Here is a 20,683-nt window from a genome sequence, read left to right on the forward strand (position 1 = left end):
ACTGACTCACCGAACCCCTAGGGTTCGATCGAACCCAGGTTAAGAACCACTGCTCTAGAGTTATCCTGCGTGAATCAGGTGCACTCTTTGTGTATTGACAGCGCATGAATATCACTGACACGCTTCGCAGATGCGAGAGCCAGGAGCAATGCAGTCTTCAAAGACAGGATTTTTATTTCCACCTGGTCTAGTGGTTCAAATGGTGGCTGTGAAAGCACCAGGGATAAATCCCACGTGGGAACGAGAGGTTTAGACACCAGGTGGAGCCGTCGTGCCCCTTTCATGAAATGGCAGACTAGCGGGTGATGGTTCACTGGGCCATCCACGAAGCCCATATGGCAGGCTGAAATGGCTGCTAGATATACTTTAATCGTGGAAAAGGCCTTTCCTTTATCTAACAGTTCTTGGAGAAAGGAAAGAATTGTTGTAACACAGCACTGAAAGGAGAGAGTGTGAGACTTTCCACACCATTCCTCAAATACCCTCCACTTGTTCTCATACAATGATCTCGTGGAGGGGGCTCTAGCACTCTGAATAGTGGCTATAACAACCTGGGGGAGTCCTGCCGTACTCAGATTCAACCTCTCACGGGCCAAGCCCACAGGACGAGGCGCTCGGGGTGAGGGTGAAAAATCTCCCCCCTGGCTTGGGAGACTAGGTCTCGTCAGAGAGGGAGAGGCCAAGGTTCGTTCCACAAGAGGGGCATAATCTCCGCTAACCAATGGGACCTCGTCCACCTCGGGGCGATCAATATCATTGTTAGCCCTCTCTCTCTCACTCTGGTTAGAGTGGGAGAAATTAAGGCCAGTGGAGGGAACGCATAAAGCAGAGCATGTGGCCAGGTGTAAGCTAATGTGTCTAACCCTAGCGGAGCCTCCTGGTCCTTCAGGGAGAAATACAGTGGACACTGAGCGTTCTCCCTCGAGGCAAACAGATCGACCTGTGGGTGGCCAAAGTGGGTCCAGATTTGGGTCACCACATGTGGGTGCAGGGTCCAGTCCCCGTACTGCGGGTTTCCCCTGGACATTAAATCTGCTCCCAACTTCAGAGCTCCTGGAATGTGAGTAGCTCTCAGTGACAACAGATTGATGCTGCTCCACATGATCAGTGCGTCCTTCAGGTCCATTGATGTAAACCAATCGCCTGGGCGCACTACATGCAGCAGAGTGGAGGTCGTCAACATTCTGAATTTGTATGACCACAGATGCTGATTCAGAGCCCGTAGGTCCAGTATCAGACGCAGTCCCCCTCCCTTCTTGGGCACGAGAAAATACTTCGAGTAAAAGCTACATTGGCTCTGCTCCTGGGCTATTTCTCGTGCTGCTCCCTTTGGTAGCAAGGTAGTTATTTCTTCTTGCAGGATCCTGGCTGATTCGCCTTTTGCAAGAGAGAAAATCACTCTGTGAAATCTGGGAGGGGTGGTTGCGAATTGCAAACGATAGCCTCGCTCTAATGTCCTCACAACCCATTCTGGCGCAGCGAGAGCTCGCCATCTCTCTATTCTTGCTGACAGCGGCCCCAAAGACAGGCACTCCACAGTAGACGGAGCTTTGGCTCCCTCTTGTGGCGGAAACTGGTCCTGCAGGCCAGACCCGACTGCGCATGCGTGGGCGGCCCGCGCTTGATAAGCGCTCATGGGGCCGGACACCACTGAGGGAATCAACCCCGGTGGTGTCTGGGTGCGTGGGGGCATTATGTTTTTCAACATACTTTCTGTGTTTTTCACACATTTTTCCCGTGCCCTTGACAACATGCCTGGATGCAGCGGGTGAGTTTTTAATAAACAGTGTGTTTTTGTGAGACTGTGACATGCTTGATTCAGCTAAACAGTGTCTCGTCGTCTCTTTGTTGAAATGCGCTCTGTGGGATCCAACTCGAGTCCCAGGCGCTGAAGGGTGGAGGCAGAACACACTTCTCCAAACGGGCTCCGGAACTGAGCCCTGGAGTGAATTTGGAGCCCGGGCTGATCCGGCTCCGATCTCCCCGTGGGGGATGTTAGGCAGTCCGCTTCTTCTTGCGGTCCGACTGCTTGGCTGGTGGTGGGGCACCCTAAGCGGCAGCAGGTGGGACATGTTTCCTGGGCCAGTGGGTCTTAGGGTTCTGCGATCCTAGGGGACCCTGGGCCACGACCTGCGGGGCTGGGCGGTGAGGGATTTTAAACGTCGCCACGCCGGCTGGACGGCTGGTGACCTGAGCGAACGTGCGGCGACTGGGTGGAGGCGGGGATGCATCCTGGGTCTTCCTAGGGAGACACAGCTGCAGGGCCTCTCCCTCTTTCTTTTTCTCCTCTGTTAAAAGATTATTGAAGATATATGTGATCAGCTCCATGAAATGTATTCCTTAATTCATTATTAAGCACATGTCTACGTGACTTTTCACCTATTAACTTTTGACATGAACTCTTCTGTGATAAACAACTTGCAGCTTCCTCTTTTTGTTTTGGAAGATACAGGCTTAGAAAAGGGGAACCTCAGCTCTGAGTTCTGAGAATAACTCTGTTATCTTTGTACACACACACACACACACACACACACACACACACACACAGAAACATCGTGTATAAATAAAGAAACGCGGACGGTGACAAAGTGCGAGTCCATGAGTGTCTCCTGTGCGAGTGCTCTGTGACCGTCCTCGTGAGTTAAAGAAAATCTGCAGTGTTTGTGTGTTTTCTAACTCAGGTGTCTCAGCTGAACAAAGAACGGCAGGGTGATTTAAAGAAATCCCCTGTCATCCTCGCACCGTCTCTGCATGGTGGCAACGGCGGTCCCGAAAAGGCCAGTGGGGTCGATGCTTTCATCCAGAATGTCACGTTTTTCTCTGTCCGAAAGCCCCGACAAGTTCAGCCATCTTGCTCTCTCCTGTAGGACGATGATGCTGAGAGCTCTGCCCGCCGTTTGTACTGCTGCTCTAGTGAGGTGGAGACACTGGTCCGTAACAACGCCCAGCTCTTCCCACAGCTCGCTAGCATCCGGGTTTGCAGCTGTCTGTTCCTGGAGCTCCGCCTAGTAGGCTAGCAGGAGCGATGAGGCGTTCAATGCCCTCACGGTGGTGGCAACTGATTTATACGCCTTGTCAGCCAGGGAGGACTGCAGGCGTTCGGCCTTGGAGGGCAGGGACGGACCAGATGACATGGAAAGTTTCTGGTTTGGGTGGAGATGAGAAGCCAAGCGTCATGACTGCCAGCCAATGCTAGCTGGAGTAATGATATAGAGGCTTCTGAGGACAACGCTGAGAGAGCGTTCCCCATAGTGAGACACCGAAACGAATGTTTGAAAGAGAACTCCCTTTTAACAGGAAGAAACCTCCTGCAGAACCAGGCTCAGGGAGGGGCGGGTCCATCTGCTGCGACCGGTTGGGATGAGAGAAGGAAGACAGGATAAAAGACATGCTGTGTAAGAGAGACAGAGGTTAATAACAGATATGATTCAATGCAGAGAGTTCTATTAACATATAGTGAGTGAGAAAGGTGACTGGAAAGGAACTCGGAGCTGAGGAAGGAAGAGCGAACTATGCTGTAGGTGACGTCAGACGCTGGAGATTTGGCTGAAAAAAAAAAAAAGCAAACGATAGCATAAACTTCAAGTATTCCAAATACATTAAACAATTGTCATTTAACTAACCACATCTGTCCAACTATCTCCAACACCCTGGAGGACAACGAGGAGAGTTTAGACGCTCTCCAAGATTTCATAGACCGGTGCTTCCACGACCTAGTAGTGGAGAAAGGCCCAGAGCGCGTCTTCCCCGGCCAAAGTTGAGACGCCGTTATCTAAAAGATGTCGCCTGGCAGACTCCCCCGGCACAACATCGCCTGCCAGCAAAGACATCGTAGACATCCTGGAGTCAATCGATAAGCGATTGTCCAGTTTTGATGCGAGGCTGTCCCTGGTGGAGATCTTACACCGGGAATTTAAATCTCTAAAAGAATCCCTGGAGTTCAGCCAGCAGCAGGTGGAAACACTTGCTGCAGAAAACGCCACGCTACGGGACTCGGTCAAATCTCTAACCGAAAATGTGACCCAATTAAACATAGAAAATAAAAAAATAAAAGAGACCATTATCAATCTACAAGCCCGTAGCATGAGAGATAATCTTGTGTTTTCTGGTATTCCAGAGTCTGCCGGAGAGGACCCAGAAACGACCGTGAGAAGCTTTATTAAAACCCACCTGAAGCTGCCGGAGGACACGGTGAACAACATAGGGTTTGAAAGAGTGCATCGCATCGGGGATCCGAAGACAGGAAGCGGGAGACCACGTCCTATTGTGGCCAAATTCGGTCACATCAAGCAGAAGGAGCAGGTGAAGAGTCGCGGCAGAGAGCTGAAAGGAACGGATTTCAGCATGAACGACCAGTTCCCCAGAGAGATCCTGGAACGACGCAGGGTCCTCTTTCTAGTCCGACGTAGTTTTATTCAGAAAGGCTCCCGGGCTGTCATCGCTGTGGACTGGCTCTACATGGACGGACAGCTCTACCGCGACCCCAGCACCACTCCATGGCTGTATTGACCGCACACCAGATAAGAATCCACTACACTACACTTTTCACTCACACTCTCTTGCATTAACATCTGTTTAACTTTGTAATATCAGTTTGCTAATTTAGTATAACGTCACTGTCACTCTCCGCCAATGCCTTAATTGGAATGTGTCCGTTTGTATTTCTTTTTCCCTCTCTCTCTCTTGTCGCGCACCTTGCTCTTTGGTTTCTTTGCTTCTCTTTTCTTTCACCATGTCGATCACCTGTTTCCCTATCCATCCACAAAGGACACTGTCTATTTCTACATGCTCACTCTGCACGATCACCCACACACATGCGTTTAAAGGCAGCACATTTACAACAGCCACACAGTGCACACAGATATAGGACACACACACGCACACATTTGCCCATTTTAGTTATTATGCACACACATAGTCAGACCTATGGAGCTTCTCGCTGCACATTTTCTTCTCTTTATTTACAAAAAAATGATGTGTTTCCATTTTCCTCACCCATCTAAGCAAGACACACAGCGTACGTCATTAGCCACAAACACACAACTATGGGCAAGCATGTCACATGGAATGTGCATGGAGCTGGCTCTAGGGAAAAAAGGTTAAAAATACTTAACCAAAATAAAAAACTACAGGCAGACGTTGTTTGTTACAAGAGACTCACATGCCTGTCACAGGTTTGAATAAACTTAAAACACCTGAGTTTCCTAATGTGTTCTCAGCCTGTTATAATTCTAGACAAAGAGGAGTAGCAATTTTAATACATAAAAATATTAATTTCACAATATTCAAAAGAGTTATAGATCCACAGGGCAGATTCCTAATCGTTAACCTATCTATACTTAACCAAAAGCTATGTATTGTAAGTATATATGGTCCAAATGTTGATGACCCCTCATTCTTTCACGGTTTTTTCAGTGCACTCTCTGAACACTTAGATGGCACACTTGTTCTTGGAGGCGACCTCAACCTTGGACTAAATGAAGAAATGGATAGGCTCAATAGGCTCAGCAGGAACTCAGCGTAATTGGCAGTCCACAAATATAATCAAACAGTATATGAGCGACTACGGCCTTTGCGATGCATGGCGCTCCCTTCACCCTTGGATTTAGATCTGGACTTTGACTGGGCCATTCTAACACATGGATATGTTTTGTTTTAAACCATTCCATTGTTGCCCTGGCTTTATGTTTAGGGTCGTTGTCCTGCTGGAAGGTGAACCTCCGCCCCAGTCTCAAGTCTTTTGCAGACTCCAAGAGGTTTTCTTCCAAGATTGCCCTGTATTTGGCTCCATCCATCTTCCCATCAACTCTGACCAGCTTCCCTGTCCCTGCTGAAGAGAAGCACCCCCAGAGCACGATGCTGCCACCATCATATTTGACAGTGGGGATGGTGTGTTCAGAGTGATGTGCAGTGTTAGTTAGCCTGCTTTAAATTTCTCAATAACTTTATCCCTGACCTGTCTGGTGTGTTCTTTGGACTTCATGGTGTTGTTGCTCCCAATATTCTCTTAGACAACCTCTGAGGCCGTCACAGAGCAGCTGTATTTGTACTGACATTAGATTACACACAGGTGCACTCTATTTAGTCATTAGCACTCATCAGGCAATGTCTATGGGCAACTGACTGCACTCAGACCAAAGGGGGCTGAATAGTTATGCACACCCCACTTTGCAGTTATTTATTTGTAAAAAGTGTTTGGAATCATGTATGATTTTCGTTCCACTCTCACGTGTACACCACTTTGTGTTGGTCTTTCACGTGGAATTCCAATGAAGTTGATTCATGTTTGTGGCTGTAATGTGACAAAATGTGGAAAAGTTCAAGGGGGCCGAATACTTTTGCAAGCCACTGTATTGAGACTGGACTGTTCGTGTTTTCCTCCGGAAAAAATAAGTTCCGTTGGAGCAGCCTTTCAATGCCTCTCTCTGTCTCTCGCTAGCAAAGTTGACCCAGACAACAAAGTAAAGCTGGTTTTCAGCTACGAGCCCAACACAAACCCGACGTATTAACCAGAGGTCCCTTTACTACGGTTCGGAGTTGCTGACCTGTTTTATAAACGCGCGGAATAGTTTTCTATGTGAGATCGCTGCAAAAGGTGCAGCCTTACCTAATGTCCACCTACTGTTACTCGTTTATATTAAGATTTTAACATCTAGTTGGTATTGGTATGGCGAGTAGCCTTGAGTAATAGTAATAAAACACACAAAAATAGTTCATTCATGTAGTAGTAAAAAGGACCTCCTTGCCAAACAGCAAGAAGGTCCTGAGTTCAATCCCACCATCAGGCCGCGGTCTTTCTGTGTGGCGTTTGCATGTTCTCCGTGTTTGCGTGGGTTTCCTCTGGGTACTCCGGCTTCCTCCCACCGTCCAAAGACATGCAGCTTGTGGGGATAGGTTGATTGGATAATCCAAATTGCCACTAGGTGTGAATGTGCGAGTGAATGTGAGTGCGAATGGTTGTCTGTCCCTGTGTGTTAGCCCTGCGACAGACTGGCGACCTGTCCAGGGTGTACCCCGCCTCTCGCCCTATGACAGCTGGGATAGGCTCCAGCGCCCCCCGTGACCCTGAAAAGGATAAGTGGAAGGCGAGTAGCCTTCAGTAATACTAATAAAACTCACAGAAATAGTTCATTCATGTAGTAGTAAAAAGAATGATAAGTTATTAAGTAATCCAAAGTATTCAGGATACGTTACTCTCATTGAGTAACGTATCCTGAATACATTACAAAATACATTTTGAGGCATGTATTCTGTAATCTGTAGTGGAATACATTTTAACCTTCCCAACACTGAGCAGTAACTCAGTAAATCAGTCTAAATTGTTCAAACTTAAAACAGGAGCTGAATCTTTGGATATGTGTATATTCATTCAGCTTGTTTAGGTGTCGCAGTCTGATCAGAGTATTTTTGAAGTTCTTAGATTTCTCACAGAAGTTGTATTCTTTTGTGTAACAGACATAATGAGACACACCACTTGCCTTAGCCTTACCAGTAATGCTAATCATCTAGCAGATATTAGAAACACCAACACAACCTATGCAGCCTTTTAGGCACAACAATAACCACTTCACTCCTTTGGAGCTGACACGTCCATCCAAGAAAGATGAGATATCACTAAAAATTCAAATCCGTGGATGAGACAAGTACGAGATGATGACATGTAGGGAAAAACAGTGAAGAGGACACACGGCGCCAGTTCATCTGGGTAGAGCAGGCAACCTGTATGCTGTAATGCTAATGCAGTGGCCTAAATGTACCCAAAGTATCAGGGAAAAAAGGTTAGAGAGAAATAAAACCATAACTGTACCTGCTTTGTCTCTGTGTGGCAGGGTGCACTTATCTGCAATAGGGCCAAATCCTCCTCACTGTGCACCGATACACCATGGAAAAAGTACCTATCAATAGGTCTGCACACATTAACTGTAACACGTCCTGGTACCGGCTGTCCATACGTGTACCTGTTTAAAGAAAAATAAGTACACATTATGAGTCATTTGCTCTCCAAACTCCAGATTTTTCAATAATATGTCATTTGTCCTGAAAGAACTTTTCCTTACTTTGCACACACTTTAGCTTCAATGTCTTCCTGCCCAATACTCACTTCTTCAGATATATTTACTGTCACATCAAATTTGGGTAAAACTGGGGGAAAATATGAATGTCAGCATTTGCACTCCATTACAACAAAGAATTTAAAAATAAATAAGACTGACTTACCATATTTCTCCACTTTAAAATTGTGAGATATTTTCCTCTCACCCATTGACACAATGATCTGGTACGGTCCCTCACGGGCCTCAGTGTCCAACGAGTAAGAAAGCTGCAGTATTCTGCTATTGGATGTTTCATTTAGCCACTGTCCAATCCTATTACTATTAGGATCCTGTTAAATCAAATGACAGTGACAGCTACTACACAGGTGTAAATACAGTACCAACTAGATTCTTTATTTTCTTTTTCAACAACATTAGAGCTAAAACTGGACAATATAAATTTAGAGGGACTTAAAAATGACCTGTCTTCATTTGTAACCAGCTTTGTCCCCTTCTAGATGTGAAGCACTTGTTTATAAATGTTTAAAAATTAAGTGATATAAAGAAACCTCAGCTGTAATGACAGGGAAGCTGTGGCTGTGTTTGTGGAGTAATTAAATCAAGATTATTATTTTGATTTAATCACTGTCATTTTATTTTTACATGTGGGGCAGTGACAGAACAGGCCCCTGCACGGTGTGTATTACATACATGCAACCCAATTTGTCCAAGTTTTAAACCTTGCACTGTCAGTAACTTGGAGTAATACTGCAGAAGCAGTGTGTATGCAAGCAGTGAGCAGGAAACCTTCAAGGCTGTCTGACTGCATATGTTCAGTGTTGTGTTGATGCATTTACAAGAGAAGTAAAAGCCTTTTCTGGAGACGCCCCCTTACCTGAAGTTCAATGACATCATACTGAAAGAAAAAGGAAGAAAGACAGGTGGAGTTAAGAAACTGTTGTGTAAATCACTGCATCCAAATTCCAAACAGCATTATTAATAATACTGTTCAAAAACTCACCAGCTGATTGGCAGGTCGCATTTTATTATCCATCGTAACGACTCTGAAATTCACTTTGAAAAAAATTGAGAGGTTACCTCTGTTTCTCTCTTTATACTTTAAAACAAAGTCACTGCTACTTATCAAACACAGATCTGATTGGTTACCCTACACAGCAAGCCAAGACAGATCTCAGATAATGGACTAACATGTATGAGACATATATATCTAATTTATTGAAATTGAACTGATATTGCTAATTTATATTTTAATTAATGTCACTTAATTTAATTTATTATTTAATTATGTGCTTAATACATTTTGGCACCCGAGACCCTGGGCTTTTTAAAAATTAATTCATAGTTTTATGTTCAATATACTTAAAATTGTTAATCTTATGTGTGTAATTAATATTTTTAAATGTGATTTAATTAATTCTAAACCGTTTTAATGTTAAATAATAGTGATATTTTCAATTTATTGAACACATTTAATTAAATCCAAAGAGCCCTTTCCACATCCTTTCTGAGCATGCGCAGAGAATGAAAAAAATCTTTGCGCATACGCATTCACCTTCTTCATCTACGCCACAGTGTGCTTTGGCCACGTGTCTGGAAAGAGCGATTCATCGTGATTCATCCGTTGGAGTTAAGGTAATTTCTTCATATTTTTAATAGAATATAATTTAACTAGTACTTTGTGATAATATATGGCGTATATTTTTCCGGTAAATATATGGGCCGTGTGTGTTCTGTAGGTTTTAGCATTTTGTAGCATTTAGCTAGTATTGGAAACATTGATTTGCATATTCGATGTTACTGCACATTTGAATATTGCCCCATCTGCGTTTAAAATTTCATTCGCACTCCGAATAGCACACTTATGTTATTTGTTTTATTGCAGTATCAAGTTAGGAGAATGTTAGCTATTCACGGCTTGCTTAGCTTCGCCTAACAGGCGACCTCTGAAGGTGACCCCCACTTACCCCCAAAAATAAAATCAAGTATACTGGGTGGTTAATGCTCCGTTTCTGTCGGTTTGTGCTGTTAAAATCATCATTTGTATCACTATGGTGTCAAAGTGATTACACTTTTATTTCATAGGTCATTCAGAGTTCACCGGTCCAAGCAACACAAAAACGGCCCAAAATAGGACAAAAAAAACATGCCACAAAATGCTCTGCTTGGTTAGTGCTTGTTTGTGCGGGTAAAATTAACATTTGTGCTGCTACGATTTTGCAGTTATTAATGTTTTAGTTTTTCGTGATGACGTCACGGGCGTCGAGCACGCTCCCCGTGCTTACGGGCGCGAGTGAGCGCCCTTTTACTCTAATCTTTATGTTTCTAGATTTTTTTTCTGCCTGTTTCCACCAGTTTCATCACTTTGTTCTAGTTTTTTTAGACGTCGTAGGGTGATGTAGACGTCGTAGGGAACGCTCGCTCGCACCCGAGCATTTTGTGGCATGTTTTGACCTATTTTGGGCCATTTTCGTGTTGCTTGGGGGGGCTCGTGAACTCTGAATGACCTATTAAATAAAAGTGTTATATCCTTGACACCGTAGCAATACAAACGATGATTTTACCAGCACAAACCGACACTAACCACCTAGTATACTTGATTTTATTTTGGGGGGCAAGGGGTCACGTTCAGACTGGGTTGCTCCGGTATATAATGGTAAACGTGGTCACATGAACAGAAGACAATCGATTGGAGATAGAAGGCATGATTTATGAAATGAGTAACAGAAATGTTGGAGCATTTGAAATTTAACTTGTATTATTAATACATTTTAAAAGAAATAGGAGTGTTCTTAAGTTTAGACCATCTCCGTGCAACCCCTTGCATGTGTCTCACTGTACACGATTTTTTTGTGGTTTTCTTTTTCTCCCAGGTTGCTGGTTGTGGAATTTGGAGCTGTGGAGATTTGAGCTGTGCTCCAAAAGTGCATGTAAAGGTACAAAATGCTTTCATATTATTTACTTTCTCCTTAATATGCAATTTTACATTTTGAATTCTCTTGTTTGGTCTTTTAGGTTCTAAATGTGGTGTTGTAAGCTTTGCTCTTTAAGTGTATCTAAAAGGTACCAAATTCTAAAACACTTGAGACTTAAACACTCAATTCTTGGTCTGAGACGCTCATATCCGTGCATTTACAGTCATTGTCTTTGTACTTTCAAAACATGGGGTGGTCTTAGGACTCATCTAAGTCGTGCACATGTTGCTAAGCCCTCTCACACTGTAGAACATGTTATTTTGACTTGTCCTTCTTGTTCTGAAAGCCACATATCAACAAGCAGAGAATGCTTCCTCCATATTAATAAACATCTCAAGAGGTTTGAGACAGTAGATTGTTTATCAAAATTGTTCTTTCAAAACTAATGTATATGGTACTTTCCAGACACAAGAGTAGAAAACATTCATACATGCTAAGAGATTTCAAAAATGAAATAGTGAAAAGAACTGAATTTACAAGTAAAAATGGTCTTTCTGAGGAGTCTGCAGATGAAGGGTCCTCTGACTTGCATTGTGAAGCTGGTGTAGTTACTGAAAATTTGGAGGAAGCTGTAGTTAAAAACCTTGCCTTGGTTTTATTGACGTTGGACATCTTTTCCCATGTACCAACAATAGCAATCGACAATTTAATCAAGGGGCTACATTTTCTATTCACTACTTCTGCTTTACCCTTAACAAATAGTTTAACTTTGGCTGTTCTCAAGGAGCATAATATTGAGGTTAGTGCATCGCTAGTGAATGAGTTGTGCACTGTATTATACACTGAAAATCCACTACTTAAAAGTATTGCAAAAGGAGGATCACTTGAAACAACATTTAAGCGCAAGAAGTTTTACTATGAAAAGTTTAATGCTGTTGAGCCAGAGGAATATGTTCTAGAGGAAAAAACAAAAAAAACCTTTCAATATATTCCACTGCTAAAGTTATTGGAGCAGTGACTTCAACGTGAAGATATTGTTGGAAAGCTAGTTGACATATAATCTTTATGGGAATGAATTTGTAAGCTTCTCATTCTCTAACACAAAATAGTGCTTGCTTGCAACGTGTTGCCCCCTAATGGCAGAAAACTACACACTGTTACTTTAAATATTAGAATAAAATCTGCTTTGCCCTTTAGTATATTTTGGAAAGCAGACATTTGTGAAAGTAGGTGTCTGCTGTGCATCCAGTTAAAAACCATACATCAAGATTGTCAACTAGCAGGCTACGTTACATTACTGTGACATTGTTTCTCCCTGCAAGTTGTGAAATGAGGATTATAAATTCATCTTTATGGGGAAAAAGCATGTTTAAAATTACTTACAAACAATTATGAATTGGTTAAACAACAATAAAAATTGTCTTTTTATGTTTGTGGGGGTCTCTACTAACATCAAAACAGTAATTGCCCTGCATGTGTTGTTTTGTTTAGAGTTCCCGAATCGAAGTGAAGTGTGAATGCATCCTTCAAGCTGTGATTATATACCTGAATGAGAACCCTCAAAATATCAAAGAGTACATGGTAAGTTTATTTTTAAAGGGATATTTTCACCCCTCAGTAAAATTTTGACTGTCATAATTCCCAGAGTTTTGTAAGTTGAATAGTTTTCTTTAAATTAGCTTACAACAATAAAGTGCATGGGAACTACTAGGATTTTGTTTCCATGCACTTACATTGTTTTATGCTAAACTAAAGAAAATAACCCTGGTCAGCACAATATTAATATTATTATTAATAATATTACTTTGGCACAGGTCCATCTGAGTGAGGTGTAAATTAACTCTTCAGTCAGTGTAGAGGGGAAAATACTCACCACCTGTTGTGTAGCAGGTAGCATCCAGCTGCTGCTGGATTCCAACCCTTCATCTTACAGCCATTTTATTGTTTTTGTCGTCCTTTCTGTTACAACTCACACAACTATTGGAAATGCCCCCTCCTTGGCCAACTTGGTTATTTACTCCAAAGTCACATTTTATCTCAAGAGGGTTTGAGATTTGCTGTTTGCCCTGGGAATGTTCGCGAGAAAAATGTGCTCATAGGGTGTTTCATTAGCATCGTGCGGCCATACACCACACATGGTAGGGGCACCCACAAGTGTCAGTTTTTTAGTTTTGTTTTTGTCATTCGATACGTGTGCAGTCTGGAACTCTCTCGGCCGTTTGAAACTCCTGCCATGTGAACCGGGCTTAACGGTGTGCACCGCTGCATGCTCCTTCTGCCCAGTCCATGTTTCATTTCTCTTCTTCTTGGTCTTTATTTGGTGATAGTCTTAAATCCACACTTTTCTTTGGTCTGTTCTCCTCAGTCTCATTCAGGGGTCTGTGTAATTATGGTAGTGTGGACCATTTAACTAAAATGGAGTGAATAGACAGATGATGGGATGACCAAAATACAACGGATTTAAAATATTTCTGTCCTTTTCAGGATTTCAACGTGATGGAAGCTGAAGAGCTCGAAAGGATGGATTTGGGGTGTTTATAAAATAATCCACGAAGGAGCACAGCCTGATGACTCCCTTGAAGATGTTGGCATCATTATCGAGAGATGCACCGTCTTGCAGGATCTTCACGATGTGGCGAGCAGGTGTGCACTTTTGTTTGGGCTAATTAACTGCCTCAATCTGCGATACCCAAAGTCACTTCGCTACACATTTGAGTTCTTCCAGAAGGTGCTCATGGGACTGGAAGACAAAAAACTGTCTAACAAAATACAAGTGCTGAAGAACAAACTCTGCCAAAAGGAGACGCAATGACTCTTCCAGATCGAAATGTCCCCCAAAATAAGTGCTCTGTTTTCTTGCTGACTAAAAGTTTTACTGTTTAAAAGTTTATAAATATATATATGTTGATCCTTGTTTGTAAATATTTTGTCATAGCTTTTAATATTTAAGAGATTTACTGAATGCTATTTTTCTTTTGATTGTGGAAAAGAAAACGTAATTCAGAAACAGAGTTTTTTGAACTGGGGACAAAATTACCCAGATTGATATATTTTCTTGTTTCACAACATTTTCTTCAGTTTGAGTTGCTGTGGTAATTCTGCAGACTGTAGCCATTGCAGACCTACAACTGTAGATCCTGAAATCATTCTGGCAGGTTTGACATCCTACTCCTCACTACACTGTCACTTAGTTGAAACTGGAAAGTTGTTTCAGATGTTTACATTTTGTTTTACACACTTCATTTAATGTTGCATTATGCAGTGTTGTTTCCCTGTTTAAGCTTTGCCTCATTAAAGGCTTTTGTTCAAGTTGTTAAAGCAACACAATTTTTTTTTGTATTTACACTTCATATTAGCTCTGGTGTACCAGGTTTCCATTGTAGGTCAAGGATCTTGAGTGTTATAAATGTTAAAGTGTATGTGCAAATAAATGTGAAAAGGTTCTAAGGTTGTCACCTGTACTCAAGTTAAGTGCTGGATTTTTGGTCTTAGCATTTAATTAAGAATATTTTGAGATTTGCTATATGCATTTTTTTTAATTGTAAAATTATGATTTATATTATAAAATTTATTATATAATAGAAAACTTATAATTCTGAATCAGATTTTTGGAACTGGGAACTAAATTGTCCAGATTTACCTTTTTGTGTCACTTAAGTATTTTCTGTAATTGCATTATACAGTGATTTTTAAGTTGCTGTGGTAAATCTGCAGATCTGACTAGAATCACAAGTTGTTGTATTCTCCTCGATGTGTTCTCCTCGTGGCTGCGTGCAGCGGGGCTGGGGGATGGTCTGTACTGGCGGACGTAGGTTACTGGCCTGGTAGCCTGGCTGCCCCTGAGTGGATCCAGGGCAGGCGGGGGGCTTGGGGTTCGGGGGTGCTTCGTCTCCGTGATGGGGCTCTGGCTGGGCCTTGGGGCTTCGGTCCTCGTCGGTGTGTCGCCGAGGTTGTGGGCGGGTGGGTGCACGGGGGCTCAGCCCTGGCGCAGGGGGCCTCTGGTGCATCGACCTAACTGGGGGACTCTTCAACTGGCAGGGAGGTTGTTCCATCCTTGCAGAAGTCCACTCTGCAGGTGGGGGAGAGACACAGGAGAGGTGGAGAATAAACCTAACCTGGGTGTCTGTTGTCTTGTGTAGTCTGGAGATGATTGAATGTTGGGGTGGGTATAGTTTCCTCTGCGGTGGGGTGGGGTGGGCTTCCCCAGGTCCTGTGGGGCTTAGCGGTGCTGCTGCCGTGGGCCCCGATCGGGATGGGCCTGGGCTCCCTTGCCTTGGTGGGTACTAGAGGACGGGGGTGCCTACTGGGGTCAGCCGGGGAGCTGGCCCTAAGGAGGGGCATCTTGCCCCTCCCTTCTTTTCCTCCCCATCCCCGGCTGCCTCCCTCTTCCCGCTCCACCACACCCACCCACACAGGTAGGGCCTTGGGGTGCGGGTGTGTCACCAGGGTGCAGGGGAGGCATCCCCCCCCCCCCCCTCTGTCCCCTTCTGGCCACCTGTGCCTCAATTTTATTTCACAACTTAGACATCCACATTATTCACACTCTCATAACACACACACACATATATATATATATATATATATATATATATATAGGGCCTTGAGGGTGACCACGTTAACGGCGTCCAGAGGACGGTCTGTGTATTCAACCCTACCTCTGGCGCCGGTGCCCACCTCTCAATTTTAAATCCATGTAGACATTGAGGGTTCTCGGGAGGGGCCGTGCTAACACCTGCTGCTCTCTGGCAGCAGCACCATGCCCTCCCTTGTTTTGAATGCACTTTAGAACAACACGCAGCAACACTACACATGAGCGGGAGGAGGGAGGTATGGGGTCTTCACACACCCCCGTTCTCTACTAGCCATCGGGGCGGGGGCTGGGAGGAGGTGTTGGCTGTCCGATTGGCCTCCCTGCTGCTGCGGAGCCTGGGGCGGTCTGCTTGCCTCCACCCCAGGGGAAAGGGTCACATCTCTTGGGTCTGGGTGCCGTTTCCCCCTCTGGGGGCGAGGGTACCTGGACCCAGGGCATAGAGTATGTTTGGGGAGTATGATTGTGTGTACATGTCTATGTATGTCTATCCCTACGTTGGGTGAGTGCTGAGTGTTTGTATATGTGTGCATGAGGGTGGGAAAGCATGTTTATGTCTGTGTGTGCCTGTTTGTCTGTGTCTATATGTCAGGTCGGGTCTTAGACTCCACCTCCCTGGGTACTCCCAGGCCCTCCAAGTGTGGAGGCCTATCTCCCCTCACCACACTCCCTGCTGGTAGCTGATGCCCTCAGGGGTTGGTGCATTGGTGGTTCTTGGTGTCCGGGGCTGGGCGCTCAGGTATGCACCGGCTCACTCCCGGTGGCTACTTGGCGGGGCCCGATGCCTGTCGCTCGGTCAGGCCTCTTCCGGGGCAAAGGGGGCCCTCGGGCCTCCGGCCTCGGGGCCTGCAACTCGGTTCACTCTGGCACAGCTGGCTGCCGGCAGAGCCGGCGGGCACACCGGTGCAGCCCCCTCTGGCTTCTGCTCCGTGGCTACTGGGTGACCCCCTCGTCTGGGGATCTCCTCAGCCCTTCCCAGGAAGGTGGCACGGATGCCCCTCCGGTGGTACTCCTTGGGCTCTCGCACTCTGGGTCCTCTGGATGTCTGGAGCCTGGATCTCCTCCATGCCTGCTTCATGCCCTGGGGGACGGGGCTATGGCCCTCCACACCCTCTAGCAGACCGTTACATGGGGAAACCTTTTGTATACAAGCGCGTTGATCCACACAGGTGTGCACACGGGTGTTCACTGTTCGTAGACATAAACTACACCTTTCTTAGCTGCTACTTCAAAGCACATTGTGCGCTGTCTGTCCTGCGTGCTGCACAACAACTTTCAATATTTAGTATTTACTGCTGTTCACACTTAGCTAGATTAACGTGATGGTGTTGTGTTTAGTATGTTGCTTTGTTTTTGTTTGGTTTTTTTTGCTTGTCTTCTCTTCTTTTTCTCTCAACAGGTGATCCAGGAGATTTTTTTTTTTTTCTTTCTCTTTGTCTTTATAAGTGCCCTTTCTCACTGTCTCTTTTCCCTTCTGTTTTTCTTTTCCTTCCTCTCTTTCTTTCTCCCTTTCCTATCCCCCAGTCATGTCTGTCCCATCTGTAACAACTGAAAATAAAATAAATAATAATAACAAAGTTTGATCAAATGGACCAATACGGCAATGCCATGATGATCCATTTGGCAAAATAAATCCATTTGGTATCCTTGTTGGTCTTCAGACAACAATTCTGACGGCTTAAGAACCAAATGGGACAGGCAACAAAAAACAAAAAAACAAAACAAAAAAAAAACAAACAAAAAAACAAGTTGTTGTATTGAATTTGACATTTTACAGCACACTACAATGTCACTTTGGAACCAACTTTCGAGTTTCAACAATGTTTAAATTTTGGTCATGCACTTTAAGCATTTAATATTGCCTTATGCGGTGTTGTTCCCTGTAGAAGCTTTGCCTTGTTAAGGCTTACCGTAAATAAAGTTGTTGATGCAGCACCCTTTTTTGCATTTACACTTTATGTAAGCTTTGGTGTAAGAGTTTTCTATTGAAGTGCAAGGATCTTGAATGTTACAAATGTTAACGTGTGAGCAAGTGCAAAACAGTTCTTGAGTTGTCACCTGTACTCTGTAGTTAAGTGTTAGACCTTTGCTGAAGACCTCTGAAAGGTCCAAACACCTAATTACAATGTATAGATGACAACTCAGGAACCTTTCTAGACTTGTTTTGTTGATACCTAAACATTTAGCATATAGATGAAACTATTCATTAAATCATTATTAATCAAATTAATTAGGTCCAAAACACAATCTAAATGGTGCCATTAAATTCAAATTAATATTGTCAATTGAACCTAAAGCAATACAGTTAATAAAATGAACAAAGTGTTTAAATTCTAATTGATAGCGTTAAATAGTAACAATGAAAGGAAAGCTGTTGCTTTTATAGAACAATTTCACTTCTGATATACATCACCACTGAAATTGCAGATAACAACCATATTGATTTATGTTTAATTGACCAGGTTTTGTGGAAAAGATTGCCTTAACTTTGTCAATTAAATCCAACGTTTTATTTCTTAGAGTGTATTCTTCCCTCACGATTTTTTTGTACTTTGAATTCCAAAGCCATGTTTAAACATATTTATTTTATTGTGAACTATTAAAAATAAAACCATTAAACTGTCAAATAAAAAGAATTTGACTCAGACATGATTCATTTTGTGCTATCTGTCCCCAATTACAAAGTTAAGCTGAATTACTGTCTAATTCTCCATCACAGCAGCAGTGTGAAATTCTTCATTAGTGTGAGCTCAAATATGCAACTTGTGGGATTTTTTTTCCTTTTATAGTTTTTTTAAAATACCGTATTTTTCGGACCATAAGGCGTCCTGGATTATAAGGTGCACTGACGATGAACGGGTCTGAAACGGGTTTGTTTTCATACATAAGGCGTACTGGATTCTAGGGCGCATTAAACGCCTTATAATTTTTGCTATGTAACTTTGCACTGTCCACTTTCTGCTGTAACAAAACCAATTTCCGACATGTGGGACTAATAAACGTTATCTTATCTTATAATAATGACTAACCTGGTATTGTGGATGGATTATCTCAGTTGTTCTCCTGACTGTTTGGTCAGTTTGGGCCATTTAAAGCATCTTTCCATGCGATTGCATTTGTCAAAAACCATCGGAAACTTTTATTGAGTGGAAAAAAGTTAGCGTTCATCCTCCAGCTTCACTGTGTTTATGTTATGCTAACATAGCTGTGTCGCTAGCGATCACGTAGCACATCATTATATACCAGCTAGCCCAACTTCAGTAACCCTACTCACATCACTGCTGTTTAGTTTTCTGTCTTCATTTATGTTGAAAGTGATAGCAGAGCTGTACGTTTTATTTTTATCCAGAAATCTCAGTCAGAACATGCTATATCATGTTTAGGTAGCTAGCAAAACCAGCGAGCTAACTTCCTGCTAACTTCTAACTCTGTTAAATTTAATAAATTCTGTTTTCATGGATTCCTGGATGTTAAACTTAATTGTTACACCTGGTAAAGCAGCAACACTGATCATTTTATTACAGATGAAAGAATTTAGACAGTTTTTAACTCTCAGTGATGCTGCAGTGTTCGCTTGACTTTAGGACCTGAAGTAGACGGCGTTTAGGACCCAGATTAGACCGAGTCCGCGAGGCTTCTGACTCTTGTAGCCGTAATGCTCCAACAATCCATCAAGCGGTGCGGCTTCGTACCTTACCAAAGGCGTACTAAAACATTTTTTTCACACATTTTTGAGCACTGTGTACCACATAAAATCTTTTTGTGGTCAGTAACACAACCAGAATTCATATATAAGGCACACTATCGATTTTTGAGAAAAAGAAAGGATTTTAAGTGCGCCTTATAGTCTGGAAAAAACGGTAGTTATGTTCAAAGATGGAGTCGGATTTCAAAGTGCGAACAAACATCTCGGTCATCGACCATATTAAATATTATATTAAATATCTTGAAAAACATTTGCTATATGAAGCAAACATTTCACATCAATCACTGTATGTGTGTCCAAATTTTGGACCACAAAACTTGTTCCACAAATTGGAGATGGTGGAGCAGCTGGCTCATGATGATGGAATTTGAATGAACTACATGTCATATATAACATAACAACACATTGTTACCTTTTTGTCCAGGGAGGTAGATGGGTTTGTCTGTTTGGATGAATGTGAAGGGATCATACGCTTGGATCATCACTTTTCTGACTTGTTTGGAGTAAAATGCATCTCCTCGTACCTCCACCTCAAAAATTTGCACCTCCTTTTGTACAAAAGGAGCCTGAAACAGTGGGATATTGTAGATAGTCGTTAAAGCCAATAATGCTTACAATAAAAACTAACAAACACACTTTGTGTGTGAAAGTGCTGGTTGCGGACCTTAAACTGAACACAGGTTTGAAATGCTTCATTTGACGTATGCGTGAATAAGGTCGTGTTCTTCTCTCGGGACTTCAAAGTGACAGTCATGACCAGAGTCCCACTGGGCTGTCGGAGAGTTGCACAGAATTTGGCCTCAGCTCCAGCTTCAATAACTGCAGGAATGGCCACCAGGTACTGGCTGCATACAGCATCGCACATACAGCAGTTACTGCAGTGAACAACTCACAGACAAAAACACGCTGAAGACAAACTCACGGTTCAGCCACCGCTTGATCCACATGTATCCAGCTCAGGAGGACACACAGAGTGCAGCTCAGGATCCAGAGACAGTCCATGACTGGTTGTGACAATCCTCAGTGTCAGCTTCTGCTAAATATCGGCTGATCGTCCCCACCCACATACACTGTTACAGCCACATGTTTGAAACGCACTCATGTACTCTGATCTCCACAAAGTCAATAACTTACACATTTACAAAATCCCAATCCTGCTTTCAGCACTGAACACTAAACTATACACGACACTAAAGTTTGTCATTCAGTGTAAAACATTACAGTAACATACAGTGCTCCCAGGTGATGTTTCTAAATCAGCTCCAAGTTTAATGCGGCTGTTACAAAAAGTTATTTCTGTTTCGAATGTGCCTGTTTTACTTAATAATGTGCATTTTCTTACCGTCAGTGGTGGGCTATCCCACTGTAGTGTGTAACCACTGATATTCTCTAAAATCACTGGGAGTTAAGTGTAGCCACCAAC

General features: G+C 43.3%; 1 protein-coding gene and 1 long non-coding RNA gene across 2 annotated transcripts in view; one reads left to right on the forward strand and one right to left on the reverse strand.

Moving 5' to 3' along the window:
* The window catches only part of LOC100701251 (alpha-2-macroglobulin), a 43,137-nt gene extending 22,855 nt beyond the window's left edge, over positions 1-20,282 (reverse strand). Inside the window, exons 1-8 of the mRNA XM_025904904.1 lie at positions 20,183-20,282; positions 19,925-20,105; positions 19,673-19,826; positions 9,055-9,107; positions 8,929-8,949; positions 8,218-8,383; positions 8,058-8,142; positions 7,808-7,958 (exon numbers count right to left, since the gene is read on the reverse strand). Coding sequence (XP_025760689.1) covers positions 7,808-7,958; positions 8,058-8,142; positions 8,218-8,383; positions 8,929-8,949; positions 9,055-9,107; positions 19,673-19,826; positions 19,925-20,105; positions 20,183-20,262 — 891 coding nt within the window. The 5' untranslated portion in view covers positions 20,263-20,282. The remainder of the gene's footprint in view (positions 1-7,807; positions 7,959-8,057; positions 8,143-8,217; positions 8,384-8,928; positions 8,950-9,054; positions 9,108-19,672; positions 19,827-19,924; positions 20,106-20,182) is intronic.
* LOC112845472 (uncharacterized) lies at positions 9,114-12,536 on the forward strand. Its single transcript, XR_003218296.1, has 3 exons — positions 9,114-9,686; positions 10,925-10,987; positions 12,458-12,536. It is a non-coding gene; the product is annotated as an uncharacterized LOC112845472 (long non-coding RNA).
* Positions 20,283-20,683: the final 401 nt, after the last annotated feature.

The sequence above is a fragment of the Oreochromis niloticus genome, unplaced genomic scaffold, assembly GCF_001858045.2.
Source record: "Oreochromis niloticus isolate F11D_XX unplaced genomic scaffold, O_niloticus_UMD_NMBU tig00007510_pilon, whole genome shotgun sequence".
NCBI classification, from domain to species: Eukaryota; Metazoa; Chordata; class Actinopteri; order Cichliformes; family Cichlidae; genus Oreochromis; species Oreochromis niloticus.